At 36.4% G+C, this 20,676-nt stretch overlaps 1 protein-coding gene across 2 annotated transcripts; it reads right to left on the bottom strand.

The window, feature by feature from the left end:
* Positions 1 to 930: 930 nt before the first annotated feature.
* LOC124167134 (katanin p60 ATPase-containing subunit A-like 2) lies at positions 931 to 13,555 on the bottom strand. Of its 2 annotated transcripts, XM_046544931.1 has the most exons (10): positions 13,035 to 13,555; positions 11,175 to 11,245; positions 10,605 to 11,103; positions 8,510 to 8,678; positions 5,730 to 5,842; positions 4,429 to 4,640; positions 2,870 to 3,038; positions 1,955 to 2,057; positions 1,694 to 1,867; positions 931 to 1,348 (listed from the first exon to the last, which is right to left on the bottom strand). In XM_046544931.1, exons 1-9 carry the CDS (start codon positions 13,089 to 13,091, stop codon positions 1,734 to 1,736), a joined length of 1,527 nt encoding a protein of 508 aa, XP_046400887.1. In that variant the 5' UTR covers positions 13,092 to 13,555; the 3' UTR covers positions 931 to 1,348; positions 1,694 to 1,733. The 2 variants fall into 2 exon arrangements, with proteins under 2 accessions (XP_046400887.1, XP_046400888.1); XM_046544932.1 differs by lacking the exon at positions 11,175 to 11,245 and having other exon boundaries at positions 13,035 to 13,554.
* Between the last annotated feature and the right edge of the window lie 7,121 nt (positions 13,556 to 20,676).

The raw sequence follows: 20,676 nt of genomic DNA, 5'->3' as shown, positions 1-20,676 counted from the left end.
CGAATTGTCGCTTTACCGGAGGTGGAGCAGATAATAGCCAATATACCTGTTGCGAACAGATACACAGGAACAGGAGTGGTGCGGCGACAGATTAACATCTATTCGATAAACGTAATCATAAATCCAGACGAAAGGCGATGTTTTTTTGCATCACTAAATTTCCTTACTCAAATAACGACCAACTATTCAAACAATTTATAAGCGCCGCACTGAATAAAAATCATGCAAAGCATTGTTTCGTCAATCATTATATTTATCGAACGACAGTTTACCACATAAATTTGAGACAGATGCACTCCATTAACTTCATTTCTAACAGATCGCTAGCAATTACAGAGGTTAAGGAGTCTTGATGAAAGTCTTCCGGCGGTGAAACCCTCGCTATGGCGAGAGCCAACACCGAAAGGGTCTCGTAAAAACAAATTTTTTAACACGCCTATTATAGGGTCAATTGACGGTGCATCGGCTATCTCTCGTAATAGCGGGGGTGTCGCTATAGCCCGTACTCGCTTTAACGAGGTTCCACTGTATGTATTTATTCTATCCAATAATAACATGATTAACTGAAAAGAGTTTTCAAATTTTATTTCATGAGCAGCATGACCAGGGGTATGAAAAAACAATATAGTTAGAGGCCATGAAGAGGTGGCTGTTAAAAAAATCAGACTTACCTATGTATATGGAGGCAGGATGAATAATCAGGGGATAAAAATGCATGAATGAAATCATGCCAAATTAGTATGCATTGACAACATCTAAAAATGACATAATTGTTTAACTAAGTTGATTCAATTGACTGATTGAACTCAATTGTGTTTTCAAAATTAATTTCATACATTGTACAGTCAGGAGTATGAAAAAACAATACCAGGTCAAGGCCACAATGAGCTTTTAAAAAAATTAGACTTTTAAGAAAGGATAATAAGGAAATAAAAATACGCCACTCCCTTGCAGCTTATTAAAATAAAGAGTTACCAATCAGGAATACAGTGATTCTGTAACAAAATTTCAAAGATTTTTTTTAAACAAATAGATGCTGGTTACAGGACAAAAACTTGTGACCACACATTATAAGGTTAAATTTGCATACCTAATAGGGCAAATAGGTATGGTTCCAGGGAAGAGTGGAAGCTTTATGGATGTGGCCATGGCATGTTTCACATTACATAAATTATTTTTAATGGTTATAAAGACTGAGATTCAAACACTCCATATTAATGTATTTTTCAAATGCACCAAATTTTTCCGCCAAAAATTGTTCTCATTGGCACATCCATATGCATACATTCCCACAGTGGATGGCTCTGAGTATGGCCACCTAGATATATGTATGTGCTTCTTCATTGTCCTGAAGATGACATGTTAATATAAGTCAACTTTCCTCCCAGGGTTGAGAACTTATTTATACACTAAAAACTAGCTAGAAAGGAAATAATCTGTTTTTATGTATAACTTCTAAAAATATGAGAGGAATCCACACTCTTGTACAAAATTGAAACTGATCATACATGGGTAGCAAAGACGAAATGTCCCCAATGCTGATTAATTGCAAAAATGTTTGAAATTGTTGCCCAAGTAGATCAAGCTACTGGAGTAGCCTGCTATGTTGACTGGGAATGAATATTATGGTTATATTGGTTGATTAAAGACTGTACTTTAATTTGCAATCATGCAGATCAATAAAATATGTTACCATTGATTATATATGTTCTTGATTTATGTTTTGGAAGACATCAAGATGACCCAAAATCATCCTTCCACTTGTTATATTTGATTGATTCAGAGGCAACAGATGGTTTTGTTTTCACTAAAGCTGTCATCACATCCTTGGTTGTTATTTTTTTCATACTGACATCTTTCAATTTGGCTAGAATAAAAAATTTATCATTATTCCTTTACACATACACAATGGACGTAGCATAATAATATTCCCAGTCAATTTTAATTCATTTACCATTTCCACGTAATTCCAGATCTGCAAAAATATCCCTCATCTTCTCCATTAGTGTCTCTTTACACACTAATTTTATATCAGAACCAGAGTATCCTTCAGAAGCCTAAAATTGAAATGGTAAGTATCAAATTAAAATGTGAAGAATCATACCCAGAGTGACAGGACTTTGAAACTGACAAGAACAACGGATATTCGAGACTCAAATGACGCATGGCGGCGGCCATTTCTGCCATTTGGGCATTGCATTATCATATAAGTAGGCATTAAAATTGGCATAACAAAATTACAAGGGGAATAATTCTAGATAGCCTAATGAACTGAATGTTGCTAAAAATGGCCTTCAAGGGAGATTATTGTAATTATTAGTGTATTTTTGTGGCTTTATTTCAAAGTAACCTTATTTCATTTCATCTCATGTAAAAAGAAAAACCAGAAAAACTTTGCAAACTTTAACCCCAATCTCTATTGCTCTTGGTCAGAAAAAAAATGTGAGCCAGGCAGTATAACTGCAGGGGCAGATTATTGAGCAATAGATAAAAAGAAATTAGTTTTCATCGATGGGTAAACATAAAATTTTCATAAAAATTATGTACTATGTTCATCTTATTCTCCATAAATAATGCACTTTAGCAGCTGGAACATGATTAATTGGAAAATGAAAACATATAAACCAAAATGAGTGTTTTAGTTATATTGAATGGTGAATATGCAGAAATTCACCTATGTGTATATTAGACACTGCTAAAGTGAAGAACTTTAAAAGGGCTAAAAATCCATGAAGCTTCATTTCTTTCTGTACGAAATGACAGGAATACTCATGAAATGTATTCCAAAAATAACCAAAATGGCTACGTCTATCATTCTTGTGTCAACACCAATTCCAACATCCTTTTTATTATCCTTCAGCGTAATTACCTGGGCCAATTCAGAGTAATCAAGTTGGCAAAAAACCGTTGGTCCACTCCATTCTTTCCTCATACTGGGTGGAAGGAAATATTCAAAAAGTTGACGACGTTCAGATGAGGAGGGTAGGTTCACCAAAACTCTTTTCTCTATCCTTCGTAGCATAGCTGAATCTATTTCCCTGCAGAATAAAATAAAAAACACATTTATTACTTCATTACTCTGCAGTCAGTCATGCAAAGCACTTCTGTAAAAACAAAAGATTCATTACCTTATCTATGGAAAAGAACTTTGTCACATCACAGCTGTAAAATCTGTGAAACACATACACAGTACAATCACTGTACAACAAACCTCCACACGGAATGATTTGCTGAAATTTTTATAACAATGTCATTTCCCAGGTCATTGGCCCTTCCCGTGTATGGAGAAAATTACTGGAGAGAAACCGCCACTAACAAACCTCTACTATTACAAATCCTCCCTACAATGAAGCCTAGTTTGGAAAATGATCAATTTATTGTGAAATTTGTCTCTTAGATATTGTCTCATCATGTTTTTTATATGCATTTTACATACGAATTCAAAATAATCCTAATTTTTTTCTCTTCATTGTAATCTATTGCCTTGTTTTCTCAAATCGGATTGGGTGCTGCCCCCAACTGTGCAGCTGATCAGAAGCCGTATAGCCCATGATGCCTTCTAATTCATCAACTTTGAGCTTATTATAGATATTGAATCTGACAGGGGTCTAAAAGTGAGTTATCAAGCATTTACTCATTCTTTATTTACAAAATTCATCATTTAGGTGCTGAGGGTGCATGATCCGAAGATCAGTCATGTAGTCAGAAGATCATGGTTAGTGAAGAAATTTTGTTGCCCATAAGGTCTTAAGACACCCTAAGGCAAAGGAATGCCCAATGCACGATCATGTGCACAAACTTGAGTAAAAAAGTAGGTCAAAAATCAATTACAAGATTCTATTTATGACACAGGCAAAAAAAACAGAGAAATTTAAGAAAAAAATAAATTCACATTAAATAGAAGGGTGAACATGGAGCCCACATTAAACAGCCACAGATATGTACATTTTACAAATTCAGGGTCAGGGGACAAGTTCCAGGGCCGGATTTAGGATGTGGGTGGCCCAAGCCCATTTTGGTGGGAGGTCTAAATACAAAAAGAGCTACGCGGCGCAACTCTTGTTTCCGACTACACCACTTGGCATGCCACTGGTTGCGTTCAGAGCTACATTAACAATGCTAATGGATTAAGTGTTTATTTATCAGCAGGGTCAACCATATATTAATGCTAATATTGTGTTGAATCCCCTCATTCATGATAGTTTTTTTCTGTTTTTTTTTTCCAATTCTGTGAGATTTCCCTCTATGTTAATGGAAGGCTCATACTTGGTGGGTGGCCCAGGGCCCGGCCCCCTTTTGGTCCAGCCCTGGCCAGTTCCTCTCCCCAGGGCCACCTGAACCTGGGACCCAACAATCAGCAGCCAAGCCCTCTACCCACTGAACAACCACACTCCCTTTATATATTATTTTCTCTAGAGATAAACTAACCATGGCATATTTGAAGTGGCCATGAAAAATATTTTTTCCTCTTCCATTGAGTTATTGTGTTGAACAAGTTTATCCATTTGTAGAAATAATTCAGTTTTCATCCTCCTCGAAGCTTCATGCTCTAATGATGAATCTCTTCTTGATGCCAATGAATCCAGCTCTTCTACAAGTATGATTGAGGGCGCATTGCTTCGGGCTAAATCAAATACTGCCTACAGAGTAAAATAAAAATATTTACATATCATCAAAACAGCCCTAAATAAACATAACAATAATAACCAAGTACTTGGATTATGATTCAATTGCAAATTCTATACAATGCAGTGAGGAATTTTTTCAATGTCAACAGCATTAGATGACAAAATTAAGGTGGAGATTTATGCCAACTTCCTGTCAATATGTATCTTTTTATGGGAGACTATTCGTCTCTAATTTGTGAAAATAGATTTGCATGCAGAGACTCAATCATGATACAGTATGAGGAAGACGTTGTTGCACAAATTTTTTTAATGCCGGCAAGGAAAGAAATTTAGTGGGGAGAATCAGTGGCATAGCCAAGAATTTCATTTCTACAGGGTTGGGAGAAACCAGGAGGGTCAAGGGGAAAAAATTTTTGAAAAGCAGAGTCCATGTAGAGGATTTTAAACTAATTTTAAATCTTTTCACAATCGAAAACACTTCATTTTTCAATTTTTTTTAAATTCATGAGTTTTTCAATATTTTGTTTTCTTTTATGATTAGGCAAAGTAATTGTGTTTTATATTTCAAGAGGGTCTGGACCCCCCAGACACCACCCCTCGCTATGCCTCTGGAGAGAATAGTCATAAACGATAAGTAAGGGGGATCGGGTGGGTGTGGTGGCTAGAGTGTTGGCTTCCCACCTCGTCGGCTCGGGTTCAAATCCCGGTGGTGGCAGAGTATTTTCAGAGACTCTCTGATCCCTCCTTGAATGCTATGTGGAGGACATTTCAAGCGAAACACTCCATCCGTCAGATGGGACATTAAGCCATGGTCCCCTTGGCACCTTTCGTTAAGAGCAGGCTAATGCCGACGCCAGGTTTCTCTCCACCCTTCCTTACCTACCCTTCCTCATGGTGCAAATGACCTCAGCTATCGGTCACCTCCACCAAATACCATACCACAATAAGTAAAAAGGGAGTTAAGTACAAAAAACACATATTTTACAATTTAGAGAAAATTAAGACAATAATGGGAAAATAACTTGATAATTCGAGTTGAGAAACAGTAATTTAAAACAAAGAAATACTGATAAGTCGTTAGATAATATTTAAGTACCTTACCTTGATTAATTTTTCTGATTCACCTCTCCATTTACTGCTGATTGCACTAGGTGACACACTTATAATTGTAGATTTGCATTCAGTGGCCACAGCTCTGGCCAGCAAAGATTTTCCTGCTCATGAAAGATGAAGAGATTCCTGTCAAACTTCTGTACCAATAGTTAACAACTGCCAGGTATGCACTATGAACAACAGAAAGAATTGGATTTCCAAAGAATTATGGATCCTTATAAATGCTGGAACATGGAAGATTTACAGGAAGAGAAGTCAGCAAGGAGTCTCATTTAGCCACTTTTTCCTTCAAAATAATTGTAATAATTGTGAAATTTGCATTTCTTTATCATTATAACGAATACAAATTTACTCCAAAATCTATAAATATCTTCTGTAATTTTGTAGTTTTCTCTAAAAAACAAAATTTTTATTTTCTCTGGTCAGAGTGAAAATATTTTAAGATAAAGAGGAATCAGCCATGATTTACATTGAAATTTAAACACGTACTGCAGTATTATGCCCATTCCTTATCAATTGCATGGCTTATACTATGGTATACAAGATTGAAAGGGAAAAAAAGGCATATGTGCAATTCAGGTTACATACTGTATATCAGAAGACTCTCCTATAGTTCTGTAATAAACCATCCAAATGACAGTAATGAAAATGATAATTAAACTGGTGCCTTCCAATTTAACTACAAATCATAATAAATTAAATGGATAAATTTCTAAAAGCCTTCATTTACTCTAAATGGTCATTTATTTACGCTACATGGTAATTTAAAACTTTGGCTTTTTAACAATTAATATTCTTGACATATTCCTTGCACTGTTTATTTTGTGCATATATGATAGCCTACAAACCTGTTGCCCACTGGCTAATCATGCATGAATACTCACAAACCTCACTGATTTAAGCTACAATCCTCCCACTTTAACTTCAGTCTCTAACTCATCCAATGCCTTTCAAACTATCACTTCTGCATGAACGCTAAACAGCCAGACTGAAAATGGACAAATGAATTGGCATTAAACCTCAGCCAATTCTAACACACCTTGATTATCAGTCAGCTACCCTTATCTGTGCAGTCTGAGCCTAATACCATTGTCCACATACATATATAACTTACTAGCAGGCCACCTGGCATTGCTTAGGAAGGATAGTACCCAGAGAAGTGGAAAACTTGAAATTCATAGTCACATGGCAGGTAAAGGAACAAAGCAGTTATGATGATGGTATACATATGTAACAGCAAACAATGAAAAACATTATTTCCGTATACCGTGCACAGGATCAGCTTATTCCCAGGTCCACAACATTGATTGTTGTGTGTGTCCATACGTGTATAGACCAAACAAGTCGTGTGAATGCATACCCCAGCTAAAAGGTTTGCACCTAAAGGATTAATAGTACAATATAGAATCCTTTGAGCTGTATTATCCCTTTGATCGTGTCAAGAAGTGTGCATACCCGGTAGGATGTACTACCACAGAAGTTGTATTACATGACATAACAAATGCTAATGAGAAAATGACTCGAAGAACACATTGAACACAACCAGAAGTAGCACTGCTGGCTTTGGGAGCATGTGATGCACCTACTCACGAATTTTGGTTTCTATATGTGCAGCCGTATAGAAGAGCAGAGACGACAGTCAAACAGACATCCTCTTTTACATATACAGATAAGTTATGAATGAGCTGCCTCTACCTCCAATTTGCACCTCTTTTATTAACTCTTTCAAGATGGTGGAGTTCTCGCCTTAGCATGACTGCAGTACTGAGCCCCAAGAGGCACTTCCGTCCTCACCGTACGGAGCATTATTGTAGGACATTCATGAAGAAGGATCTCGCTGATAATCACGCACTCTCAGCACCAACCTTTCCTTTGAAGGTTTATAACCCTAACAGTGGCATTAGTTCGCGGTCAATCATGCTTCATTTATATGAATTAGCTATATGGATAATTGTTGCTTGAATGTAAATTGTAAACTTCAAATTGAATTTCTCGTTTTATTCTGAGAATTGTCAAATTTTGAACGAAGTTCTACTGTCAATATTAACGCATTTAACGCAGCAACAATTTCCATGTTGATATTTATACTGAAATCAAGATACAAGTAAATATATATCCTAGAATTTCATTCAAAATTTGTAAACGCTGATCAAAAGACAAAGAATTCAATTCTTAGATTATATTTTTTGAGAAAGGAACAAATATTTATTTCAAAAACTGACTGAATGAACAATTGAATGGCCCTTACCACAAAGAGGGGTAATATAAGACATGGGGTCCGGGTACCTGCTCCCGGATTTCAAGGGTATGGCCTAAGTCCCACTTTGTTGGGTCCCGAAACTAAGACTTTGCGAACCCGTGACCGTCAAATAAGGGGGAGAGCAAGGAAACATATATTTTCGGCATTCGATTGCCTGAATAGAAAAATCTCCAACCAAAATTTGCTGCTTTTGTCTCTATTGTCAAGAAACATCCTGCCGCATATTTTTGTTATTAGTAGGGAAAGGGTTAAGAATGTCCATCAATTACCCATTGCACCCCATCAAATTCTTTTCCAAAACCTACAAAGCAAGCACATATGTCTTGGTTATATTCTACCTATGAAGCATCCTAGTCAACTCCCATTTTTTCACAATTAATTTTTTCTTTTGTCTATGAATGAAACATGATAGAAAAATTACAGTTTTTCAGAAATTAGGGCATACATGGCCACATAAAATCATCCATAGCCAACATGTACATTTTCCAAATTATATTTATATGCAAACCTGTGCCAGGAGGACCATACAACAGCAGTCCTCTCCATGGACCCAATATTCCCGTGAAAAACTCTGGATAATGAACTGGGTAAACAATAGCTTCCTTAAGGATCCTTTTAGCGTCTTCATGGCCAATTACGTCACTCCAATGAACATTTGGATTTTCATATCTAATATCCTGAAAATTATCCATCAAAAAGATATGCTAATTATAAAAATGAACAAACCAGTTACTTAAGTAATTGATATCCCATTATACACAGATCCATGACTTATAAGCTGATAAACAGTTTACAGTGGCAGATTAAGGGGGTGGGCAGAGAGGTCTATTCTTCCCACAATTTCCAGAAAAATTGAAAAGACGTAGGTGGCTCTCCAATGATTTTTTTTATTTCTTCAGCTTAAAAAAATGTTTTTGAAAATTAATTTATGAACACTTGAAAGCCACATGTCTACAGATATTAGAACTTATATGCATTATTGCTGAGAGGCCGTGGTGGATATAGCAGCCCCCTACATTGGGTTGAAACACACACTAGATAAAATCAAAGTTTTAGGAGGTTGTCACTTTGTACTAAAGTGTTAAGTTATATTTTCTGATATCTTTACCTACTTTAACGAATTGAAATACAAATTAGCTCTAAAATTAACGCCCATTTTACATACTTTTGGTATCTCACAATCCAGTGGCAGATCCAAGAGAGGGCTATGGGTGACTAAGGTCATTGGGTACCCAATTTATGCTAAATGGAATGGTAATTTTACTCAGACCCCCCACTACTGCTTGTCCCAATCCTTGATCCATCACTCCTGAGTATTGCATACCACCAAGGGGCTGCAGAAAGCTATGAATTCCCCCAAACAACAACTGTAATCCACCCCTGACCCTGAAGCAAAAAAAAAGACATAAAAAGCTGATATTGGACAGCAGTATATTTATGGATCCATTGGTACTACAAACCCTTTGATAAAATAACTCATCTTTTTTTTTCTAAATGCCAATATTCCAGTAATGGGTACCTAATAAATAGCAATAATTCAAGTGGCACTAAAAACAATCACAGAAATATTTTCACTCCCTGTGGTATGATTCTGCTCGCATTTATACCCAAAATGCTTGATTTTGCGCATGGACTCACTTCTGGAAATGAACCACAGTAATTTATCTTTTTTGAGTTAAGAGTGGAGCAGAAAGGAAGGGCACAATGATTTTAACCAGTGTTCCTAAAACAGTTCACTGCTCTTTGATTCAATGACCAATCCTATGACCAACAAAGTCACATAAAAGAAAAAAATTGATTTTCACTCAGAGCAGCACACCAAAATTAACCCCTCCCACTTCAATTTTATTTTCTGAATATCGTGCTCCAATCCTCATGGATTTTTTCGTGGATCTTTTTGAATGGAATAGTAGGTAATGAGGCGATAGTTTGTAGTCCGTAATCAACAGAGAACAGTGACGAAAGTGATTATTATTTCATTTTGTTCACGAACAAACCCTCTTCCAGCGAGGACATTGAGAACTCAGCTATCACTACTCGTATAAAATGATAATAATTAATTGCTATTGTTCCTAGAGATTACATTTACAGCAGAAAATGGGAGTGGTCAAAAAAATTATAAATTATAATACAGATAAAATCATTTCATTCCTTTCAATGCATCATATTTCATGAAATATGAATTCTTTATGTACATTATCGATTTTTAGCATTGCTAAACTTTCAATATATTTGTACTGTTCCCCTAAATAGTGCTGAAATTATGAAAAACTGATGATGAGCTACAGTTGTCATTTCACAATTTGGCATCGGGAGTTCATAACGAGCTAGACACATCATTTCAGTGAAAGGGGTTAAAAAAAGGAAATTGTAGTTTTATAGCAATTATTTGTCATTTTTAAACAAATAATGGCAATATAATAAGTAATTATGAAGAATAAATTTGTAGCCAATTTATGTAGCTGGATCTTTGTTACCACCAAAATTTAATTAATTACTTTAATGACGACAGTGCTCATGGAATAATACTTGATGCACCTAAAAGAGCTTAAATCAAATAAAAATTACAATTCTAAGCCTACAAGTGTGAATAAATTATTAACCTGAGAGAATTCTTGAATCATTTCCCTATATACTTGAGGTGGTCCTTCACATACTTCTGCCGCATTCCGAATCACATTCGATGGTTTAGACCCAGAATTGTTTGGGCACACTCCTAAGGGTAAAATTTTAAGTCCCATTTCTAAAGCACCAAAGTTTTCAGCATCCGATGAAGTTAGTGACTTCACTTTAGAAAGTGTCAAGCCTTTCCTCACACCTTTTAGTTCCTCATTCATATCTGCTTTATGCACTGAGTTATCACTAACTTTCACATGGCTTGAATATGGTCTACCAATACTCTTCTTCTTCTGATTACTTGGCACTTCAGAATTACAATCCACTTCTGTCTCCTTTTTGCAAATCTTTGGATACTTCTGAAATCGTATCTGGTAATAAGCCTCATATTCTTGCAATATGGTGGCTAAATCTATGTTGTCACAAACTCGGTAGAACCTAGTTATAGGAGCTTCATTCATTAAGCTTGCTTCGGTATCCAAATACCTGAAAGATATTAAATTGGAGTAAAAGAGAAATTCCAGCATAACTTAAACTCTCAAGCAACAAGTGCATACCCTTCATCATGAAGATACTGTTTTATCAGGCAAATAAGATGCAGCTTTCTCTCCTTAAGCTTCTTCTCCCCCTAAAAAAAAATAGTTGCTTCAAACAAATCACAACCACATCCCTAAAACATGTGACTCCCTGGTGATTAACTCATGGCTTTGTCTCTCCTACACTTAAAATGGGCAAGCCATTTCTGCCTAGAGCTGTGGTGGGCACTGATGAAAACTATTCCTATGTCACACCTCCATGCACCCAATGAATCACTACAATCCTTGGATCCTGGGCCCTCTTTTGGGCCCGAGGTCTCTTTGAGGGGCTTCAACCTCTTGGAGCTAGCTTGCAGGAAAGAAATCAAATAGTTGCTATTTGATGTATGCTCAAAACCTGGTGGACATAGTTTGTGATGAACAGTGAAACAGAAATGTGCTGTGACAAGGTTTAATGTCATACTATATGCATTGTAATCTACCAGTCACTAGGCTTTCATGAATTTCATTGCGATTGGAAGCTACTGGGTGTAAATCCCGAGCAAAGTGTTTGGAAATCCCCAAACAACTATCCACAATGTGAAAAGGAGTCCAGGGAAAGGATTATTACCTTGAATGAGTGGTATCACATGCCTCATCTCACTTATAGAGCACCCAAAAGAGTTCATCATTCAAGTATCGATTTTTTTTTGGAATGAGTGACTGCTCTGAACTTGCAGAACCAGCCATACATACGGAAATAATAAATAGTGATTTCAATGATAACTCGATAAACCTTAGATAGGAACTAAGCAATTAGGACTTACATCTGGAGGATATGTTTTTTTATTTTAAAGCGGCACGGGCAAAGAGAGCAAGTCAGTAGACTGGTCAATGGTGGAAACATTTGATATGTGTTACTGATAATTAATGATAAAGATCAAATAGATTGAACATGTAGAAATACTTTTTTCATCACAGAAAAAGGCTAACAGAGAAATTTTTGGAAAACCTTAAGAAGAAGATAGAAGAAATCAAACGGTCAAAAAATATGAGGGCCTGATGAAGACTGCATTAATTGACAATAAGGAAAGAGTGGCAAAACTTTATGGATGAGATATTAAGAAAAAGTGATGAAAGCTTAAAAGCAATAATTATTTATAGTGAAAATATTGGCTGGACATAAGAAGGTATTCAGCTCTTTTTTCCCTCAGTTGTGTCACAGACCAAGTTATAATGTGAACATGGTTAAGTCATACACTGCATATGTGAACAGTGACAAATCAAAGTGTATATAAATTACAATGCTCATCATTCTGTGGACGTTCTTTGGCAGTAAAATTCATTATTCTGGCACACACTGGATGAATTATAACACATTGCTTGATAAAGACAACCCCTATGAAAAAATTGTATAAACCTGCAGTATAAAATTTGTAGACATTCTTAAACAATTGCCATGACAATGTATAAGAATGTTTACAAATTTTATACAGGTTTATACAATTTTTTCATAGGGGAATTTTCAAGAGTGGGATATGACAATATTCAGTCGATGTATACAAAATCAGCCATAAAAATTTGATTTTGATTTAAAAATATTTAATGCTATTAAATTTCGTCCACTGCTTCCATTTCAGATTTGACTGAAATTTCCTCCGTGTCTTATTTGCGCCCCGGATCCAACCATATATATGTAGTTGAATCCGGGGCGCGAAACCAAAGATGGAAGCTGCATCCCTCCACAAAAATTTAAGATAAAATGAAAATTTTCACATTTTGTGACAGCATAATTTCAATTTAATTTCAGTATCACCCAAAAATAAATTCTCGGATTCTCTCTAGGTTTGAGTACAGACAAAAAATTCCAAGGACGATGTTATAAATGTGTTCAAAACTCACGAATTCTCGCGCGGTCCGAGAAACGGCAGTGAGGGAGAGGGATGAATCTGATGACATTATATGTTTCTGCGACTTCCCACTCAACAAAAATCAGTATCGGACGGAAGAATGATGGGCAGTCCATAAATAGCGGTGATCGCAGGCAATCACTAACTCCGCTGAACCAATGCGTTTATAAACATCTGTTGAGGACCATCGCCATGGTTACCGTTCCATTGCTACCACGGTTACGGCCCCTCAGTCACGACGCGACGGGAGATTCGGGTTCGCCCCTAACCCTCGTACGCGTCGAGTAGCTGCGCGTTTCAGTCGGGCGAGAGTAATAAACTTACTAGTCAATTAGAAATATTAACTGCCAGGCAAAGCTTTATTAAAAGCAAAGGCAAAAGAATTTCCTGGTTATGTAGCTAAGGAATGCTAGTTTACCTCACCGACAACATTACGATAGATGCGAAGGGCACCATCGTGATCACGATCGAGAATCGTTACCGTGCGCACAGAATAGAAACCACGTAATTCCGTACGTTTCTATTGGGCCCACGGTATAAGGGTATACGTGCCGTGGGCGTACAATTACAGACGGCTACCCACGTGATGCAAAGATGACGGAACATTCATCGAAATGCCATGGGATTTACACCCACGGCTCTTCGTGATCGAAATAAAATCAGAATAAAATATTTCTTCCCTCACCAGCAACGAACAGTGATTATAGTTATACCGGGAGAAAATTATATTCGAAAAAGAAAATACCCGAATTGACAAAAACGTTGACATATTTGAGATATTCGAAAAGTCGAAAATTGACAATGTTAAGATAATCGAAAAACTTACCACGCGGAAAATTCAAATAAAATAGCTTGCGTAAATTACTCTTTCAATATACACCTGACATGAGGCAAAATGATTGCAAAATGTGCTATAGTGTGAGAAAATATTAATCTTAATAGTAGCAAGAATAATGCAGGAAAATCTGGTTACTCAATAAAAGATATTATCTGTAAAGATATACGGAATTCCACAGAGGTCCACTCTGAACATTGAATGTACCTGATAAATTTAACAGTCGTCATTTTTAAATACGTATCCGAGCAAAAACGGGTGCATTCAGGGTCAGGGGAGCAGCTAAGAATTAAAGCTAGGGGAGGGGGGGTTTATGCGCAACTAATACTTAAGGGTGTTGGGTATTGCATACCCTCCAGGGTAAGCGGGAGTTGCGGGGGCCCTCCTCAAGAAAATTTCAAGATTAATGGTTAATAATGGTGAGTTTTACGGCTTCCTGAGGGATACATGATTAATCCTAACACTATTCTATAAGAAATACTAATCCAATTAAGTAAAATGGATTGAACTTGAAAATTTCTCTGAGCTCTGGGGGTGGGGGGTTTATCCCCCAAAACCGCCCCTTGCTGCGCGACTGTTCAGGGTGTGCAAGCACTCAGAGCCCTACGCACATAGCATACACGGTTTAGGGGGAGGGGGCAAGTGCCCCCCCTCCCGAGACGCTTAAAAAATTGACAAGATTTTTAATACTGCTCTGTCATCGTTACTGCTGTTTTGTTTAGTATTGCGAAGTATGGAGATGAAGAATATATTTCGTGCAGTAATTGTAGTACGTTGTCCTTAATCCCAAATATTCGAGGACCGTCATCGTTACTGCTGTTTTGTTTATTATTGCGAAGTATGGAGATGAAGAATATATTTCGTGCAGTAATTGTAGTACGTTGTCCTTAATCCCAAATATTCGAGGACCGTTAGCCTTTCAGACGCATGTGCCCCCACCAGAAAAAAATCCTAGATCCGCCTTTGCTACATAGCATAAGTATTCTTGGCCTCCCTGAATGAAAACGTTGATAGGGTGCTGAATAGGGGCTTCTGTGCCATCATCTAGCAACACTCCATAGGCCACCTAAAACTAATATTTGGGCTTCTGCCAATCACCAATGCACAAATTGAGGCGAAGGGTGCTCAGGCTATAAGCGGCCAAAGAGACCGCTCCAAGAAATGGCTGAGCGCTCACTCCAATGAGGTATATTTCAATATCCTTGGCTCACTAAGAGCTATTACATAGCAGTCGCATACCCTGCTGGGGGACATTGCACAGTTGTGGTACCCAGCTACGGTGACCAGATGCTAAGAGATGGAAAAGGACAGCACTCCGTAAAAAAGTAGGACATTAGGGGGAAAAGTAGGACACTTGAAAAATAAAAATAATTTCATAATTAAGATTAATAAAGAATTATTAGCACTACACTTCATTATATTCTTCATGGATCTCATTTTTTCAAGCAATATTGACATTTTAAAAATGAAATCTAAAAAATTCCAGGATGCGTTTGAAATTATAATTGACCATTATGAGTCCCTTTACTGAGGCAATCTTTTCTCTAATCAGTCCACTGAGATGAAATAAGAGAAAATAATCTTTCTGCATTTGCATTGTGACCTGGTATGTGAAAGAAATATTTAGAAATTCTGAATGGCTATCAACAGATTTAGGTACTATTTTTATAAACATAATGACCAGAAAGGAAATTTTCAGATTCTTAAAAAATCCACTCCGACACAGGAGGAACATCTAAAAGAGGAGGATATGCCTGGATTACTTCGGACAACTAGTGCTTTGAGGCCTCACTCCCATGAATGCACCTGGCATTTTTCTTAGGCAAAGGCACTATGTGGGTGGTATGACAGGAAGTTTTTTAAGCATTTTCAGATCTATTATTTATTTTCATCATTTCAAACAGGATTTCCCAAGATATGACTAATCAAGGGCAGTAACCCATTATAGCCAAACGTTGCTTCAAAGCAACAACAAAAATGTATTAATTTTCTATTCTATTGAGGAAATATCTAAACTATGCATTATTTTGTGCTGTAAATTGTAAAGACGAAATATATAGCTGCCACGATAGTTATTTATGAGTGCAGAATTTTTAAGTTTTCAAAATGAAAAATCTTGAAATTTGATTTCACCTAGAAACAGCTCTGGGTTAGAAAGGGTTAACAGCTACATCTGCATTTCCATTGCACCAAGCTATTACGTCATCTTGTAGGTCTGTAAGCCTCACTGTCTTGAGGAATCACTGCCATTATCTCAATAATTAAATGTCATTGAAATTAACAGGCATTCAGCAGTATTGCTTGGCAATACATACACAGCCAGTATGCATATGGAATGTGAAACAAGGATGCATTCAAAAACATTTTAATATGGCCGAGGCAGTAGCATTTGAAATAGGAACTAGTCTGCAGAATTACCAGACATCAGGCTAATACATATGAATATTCAGACTGAGGCATTGGAAGGGTATTAACCTTAATCTTAAGAGTAGTAACTCTTACTACCATCTACTTCGAGTGGTACCAATGACAAATTCCAGGGGTATCCAAGGAACATTTATCCCGGTTCTCTAATTCAGAGATCCAAAAAATCAGCCTGCTGAAAATGCTGCTTCACCACCACTTCAGCAGCAAAGATATTGAGGATATTTCAGAAAGATGCGGATGTACGAAGAAAAACTTCCTTGCTTATCCAGCTTTGAAGGGAGATCTAAAATTTTGGCAAGATGTGAGAGAAAATATTTTAACGAAGTCCGCAGCAATGCCAAAAAAAACTGTAAGTGTTATTAAAAATATTAAAACTCTTACACCAATTTTTGTGTACTATGTCCATTTACTACTCCGAAATTTTTCTTCCCGGACTGCCCAACAATTTTTCTGTTCCTGGTTCAAAAAAGAGTAGAGAGACGATAATTTGAATGGATCAGCTGTAATGCATTCTAAAAATTACTTTATGTCAAAAATTAATTCTAAAACATAATTGGAAATCTTCAACAAGAAGCATAAAACAAAACTGTTGTTATCACATAAGATAACACTGCTCAACCCAACCCTCTCAGATTACTTTTAGATTTTCATTCTGTAACATAATGTAAACAAGCCACCATGTTGTTTGTAAATAATTTAACACTAACAATGGTAGTGAGGGACGCGAAAAGGGGAGTCGTGTATGGAGAGAAGGAAGGGATAGACGTGTTATAAAAGACTGGGAGAAAAATTAAAGTAGTGGTGTATTGAGAGACCGGAGGAAGAAATTCGGCAGAATTCAAGATCGGCAGAAAGAAGAAAAGGACGCATAGAAAAGGCAGGCATCTATGAGAGAGAAAGAGACCGGAGGAAAGGGGTACGGCAGAACTCAAGATCCCCACTGGTGCAGTTTATGGCAGTGGTTCATTGAGTGGTAGTACGGATAGTACAAGTGGGATTGTAATAGCGAGGTTCTCCTATCTGGTAATAGTCATGGTGGCTTGTTGATGTTGTTTATGCTCACGAGTTTTAAATTGTAAAATTTCTTAATAAAGTGTTATAAAAATCATTTGTTAAGTAGGAGAAGTGGAAAATTAATTAAAACGTTACAATTCCTAGTGATTCTTTTAAGCAATGAAAAAATACCAATTCACATTTTTGCAACAAATAACAAGAGATTTACAGCACACAAGTTGGGTAAATATTCTGATGCTGAGCATGTCCACCTATCGGTAAACGTTAATAATTCCTATTAACAACACGGATGCACCGTTAAAACATATTTTTAAAGGAGTTATGTCGTGCTCTGAACAGTAGCGCAATATGAAATGCTAATATGAATTTTTTGAAAATTAATAACATAGCATCACCCACAACGAATTCACTGCACCACCAAAATTGTTTGATCAACACTACCATTAAAAATAGTTAAGGCCACTAATTGTATAAATATGGAATGACCAAATTGTGACTTTAAAATATTTTTACATAAATAACCTTTATTAAAAAAAAACATTATAATTCATTAAGCTATGGTAATACGTTGCTTTTTAATCCCAAATATGAGAATGCTTTCTGCCAATCTGACCCTTGTATCCACATAAAAGAAACTTCTGGATCTGCACTGATTTGATGATTATGATATTTGACTGTCATTATCTACCACATTTAAAACCATCATTCCCATTCATAATAGAAATTACCTTGTGACTTCACCTTCCATTATATTTCAAGTTGTAAATCGCTAGTTTATGGGGCTTATTCAGTGATAAAGAATATGGGCTGCCACAGGTTAATTTTTTTTCACCCTTCCATGTATTTCACACTTTTAGAGTAACGCATCACTCTAGCATGGTATAAATGGGGACATTAATGGCAAGTTCTTGTATGAAGATTTTTCACACCTTTTTTTATCAATGTTGGTGGTTGCTTTCGGGAAATGCTGTGTAGGTAACATCTTGAAAACGCTCCCATTAGGAGGAGTGAAACGTTGAGCAGATAATGTTACTTACGCATCATTTCCCGAAAGCAACCACCAACAATGATAAGTTCTCTTTCACTCTCCTAATGCCACAATTAAGTACAATATCATCTATTTCTTCATAACTTCCATGAATACAGTATCGCAGATTCACCCAAGGGAAACCTAAATGAATTATTTTTCCTGTTGTGGCAGAGCTATACATCTGAAAATGTGTAGCATAACTCCTATAAGGGTTTTTTAAGTGTCAGCAGGTAAATGAGTGTTTAAAAGCATCTTTCAAACATGTGACAACTGTGTACAGCAGTGATTTTCATGAGACAGCAACAAAAGCATTTCAAAATACCTTGTAAGGTGTAACACAATGCCTTTCAATTCAGAAGCAAAGGAGAATGCGATGCAAGTTTCAAATTTTCAAGCATTAGCAAATACTTTGAAATGCTCTTTTTCATTAAACACTTTTAATGCATTAATTATGTGTTCACATGCCTAATGAATACCAAAGTTAACTTTTTGATTTCAATTATTAGTTATCAAAAATCCAACAGTCTTCCTGAAAAACCCTAAGTGACGGTGTCTTTTTGTCCATGGTGTTTCTTCTTTAGTCACTTCAGAGGTGTTGACTGCAACCTTGAGCATCTCTCCTGCAACTTGGTTGAAGTTCTACTTTATGATGAAGTTTTTGCAATTGGATACTGGACTGCAAGTTTGTTTATTATTTGACTTTTATTTTCAATAAGCACTTCGAATTTACATTTGACATGATTGAAATGTTTTTTCTAACTTCACTGCACAATAAAAATTCTTTGATTAGCGACATCGTTTAAACTAGGGAGGACCAGCAATCAGATTGATATGGAATTACTCATTTGTGACTTAAAAATATTTTCATATAAACAGGGTAATTTCCTTCATCAAAGAAAACAAACGGCATTGATTGCGATTCATTACAAACCATTAGTGTATTCATAATATTAAAATTATTTGGTTTCAGAAATCCCAGTTTAGACAAATGTTAATGGTCAATTTTAACCTCATTTGAAAAAGGCCAGATTGGCACCCATACAATGCCGCTCCACTCAACGTCACAGGGACCTAGTTTCTATACGATAGATAGGAGTTTTACATCGTCTGAGATTACCAATGCATGCATGAGGCACAGACCTCAGGGAAATGTCTCTTAACATTCACCTGTTAAAATTGTCTAAGGTCGGTAAGTTTCCTTCGTTTGATAGGGTATTAATAATACTTATTTGTGCCAAGCACTACCTGCTAGCAGGGTACTCTGCTACCTGTTAGCAGCCTGAATCATAGCGGCACTCATAGCCTCGCACAAAGGTGGCCACTCACAGTGGCAGCCAGAACCAGAATGACTTCACACGGGCTAATCCGAGCATTCATACTTAGCCATCGCATTTTGGTGCTCTTGAAAATTTTCACTTTTCATTCAATCACAAAAAATAGATATTGTCATCTAAAATTCTAAAAGTGTGAAATATGTACCACAGGATTAATAATCTTTCGATTTAGGCAATAAAAAAATAAAAACCTACACATTGAAACAAAAAATTATGGTTCTGATCTGGCATAGCTCCAATCATTTTCAGTTTCTATAGAAACCAATACCAAAGAAAAAATAACAACAAAGACAGCTATAAATAGGCTAAAATAAACATAGGCTAAAAGTAGACTTGAAAAACCAGAGGCAAATAAATGAGTTTGATGAAAAAAATTGATCTCTTTTAAGTAAGCACATTTCCTCTACCATTTACCCACATTTACTATCAAACAAAAAAAGGGGGTACGTCTCCCTAACCTTTAATTCTCACGCATTCTAAAAGGTTCAACAACTAAAAGCATAGAATCCCTCAGTGCGTCACATACCACATTACATATCCAGATCCAGCAACGGTGTTGGGATGGTGTCCTTGTCTTAGTCTAACAGATTTTGAATCAATGAAAACCTTTGTAAGTAAAAGTGAACATAAACAAAAATAGAATTACAAAATATGAATGATTTTCATAGGCTACCAGAAGTGCACCAAACTTAATAAGTAAAAGGGATGAGTATAAAAGGATTCTGATACTAAATATTCCGGTAAAGAAAACAAAAAAATAAAATCTGCTACCCAACGAAGATGTTTCTTCAGGTCAAGTAGCGGTAAAATGAGGACACTGTAAGCGAGTCTTTCCCTTGATTCAGTATTATTACTCAGGGTTGTGTACCTGAATCCAAAATATTTACCCCAGGAGAGTGATAACAAAAAAAAAGAAATCCAATTGGTTAGATATATTTAAGCAAAATAGTTCATCGGATAAGGATTTAATCCTACGATAAAACTAAACAACTGA

The sequence above is a fragment of the Ischnura elegans genome, chromosome 10, assembly GCF_921293095.1.
Source record: "Ischnura elegans chromosome 10, ioIscEleg1.1, whole genome shotgun sequence".
Taxonomy (NCBI): Eukaryota; Metazoa; Arthropoda; class Insecta; order Odonata; family Coenagrionidae; genus Ischnura; species Ischnura elegans.
This window is presented reverse-complemented; position numbering and strand designations above follow the sequence as displayed.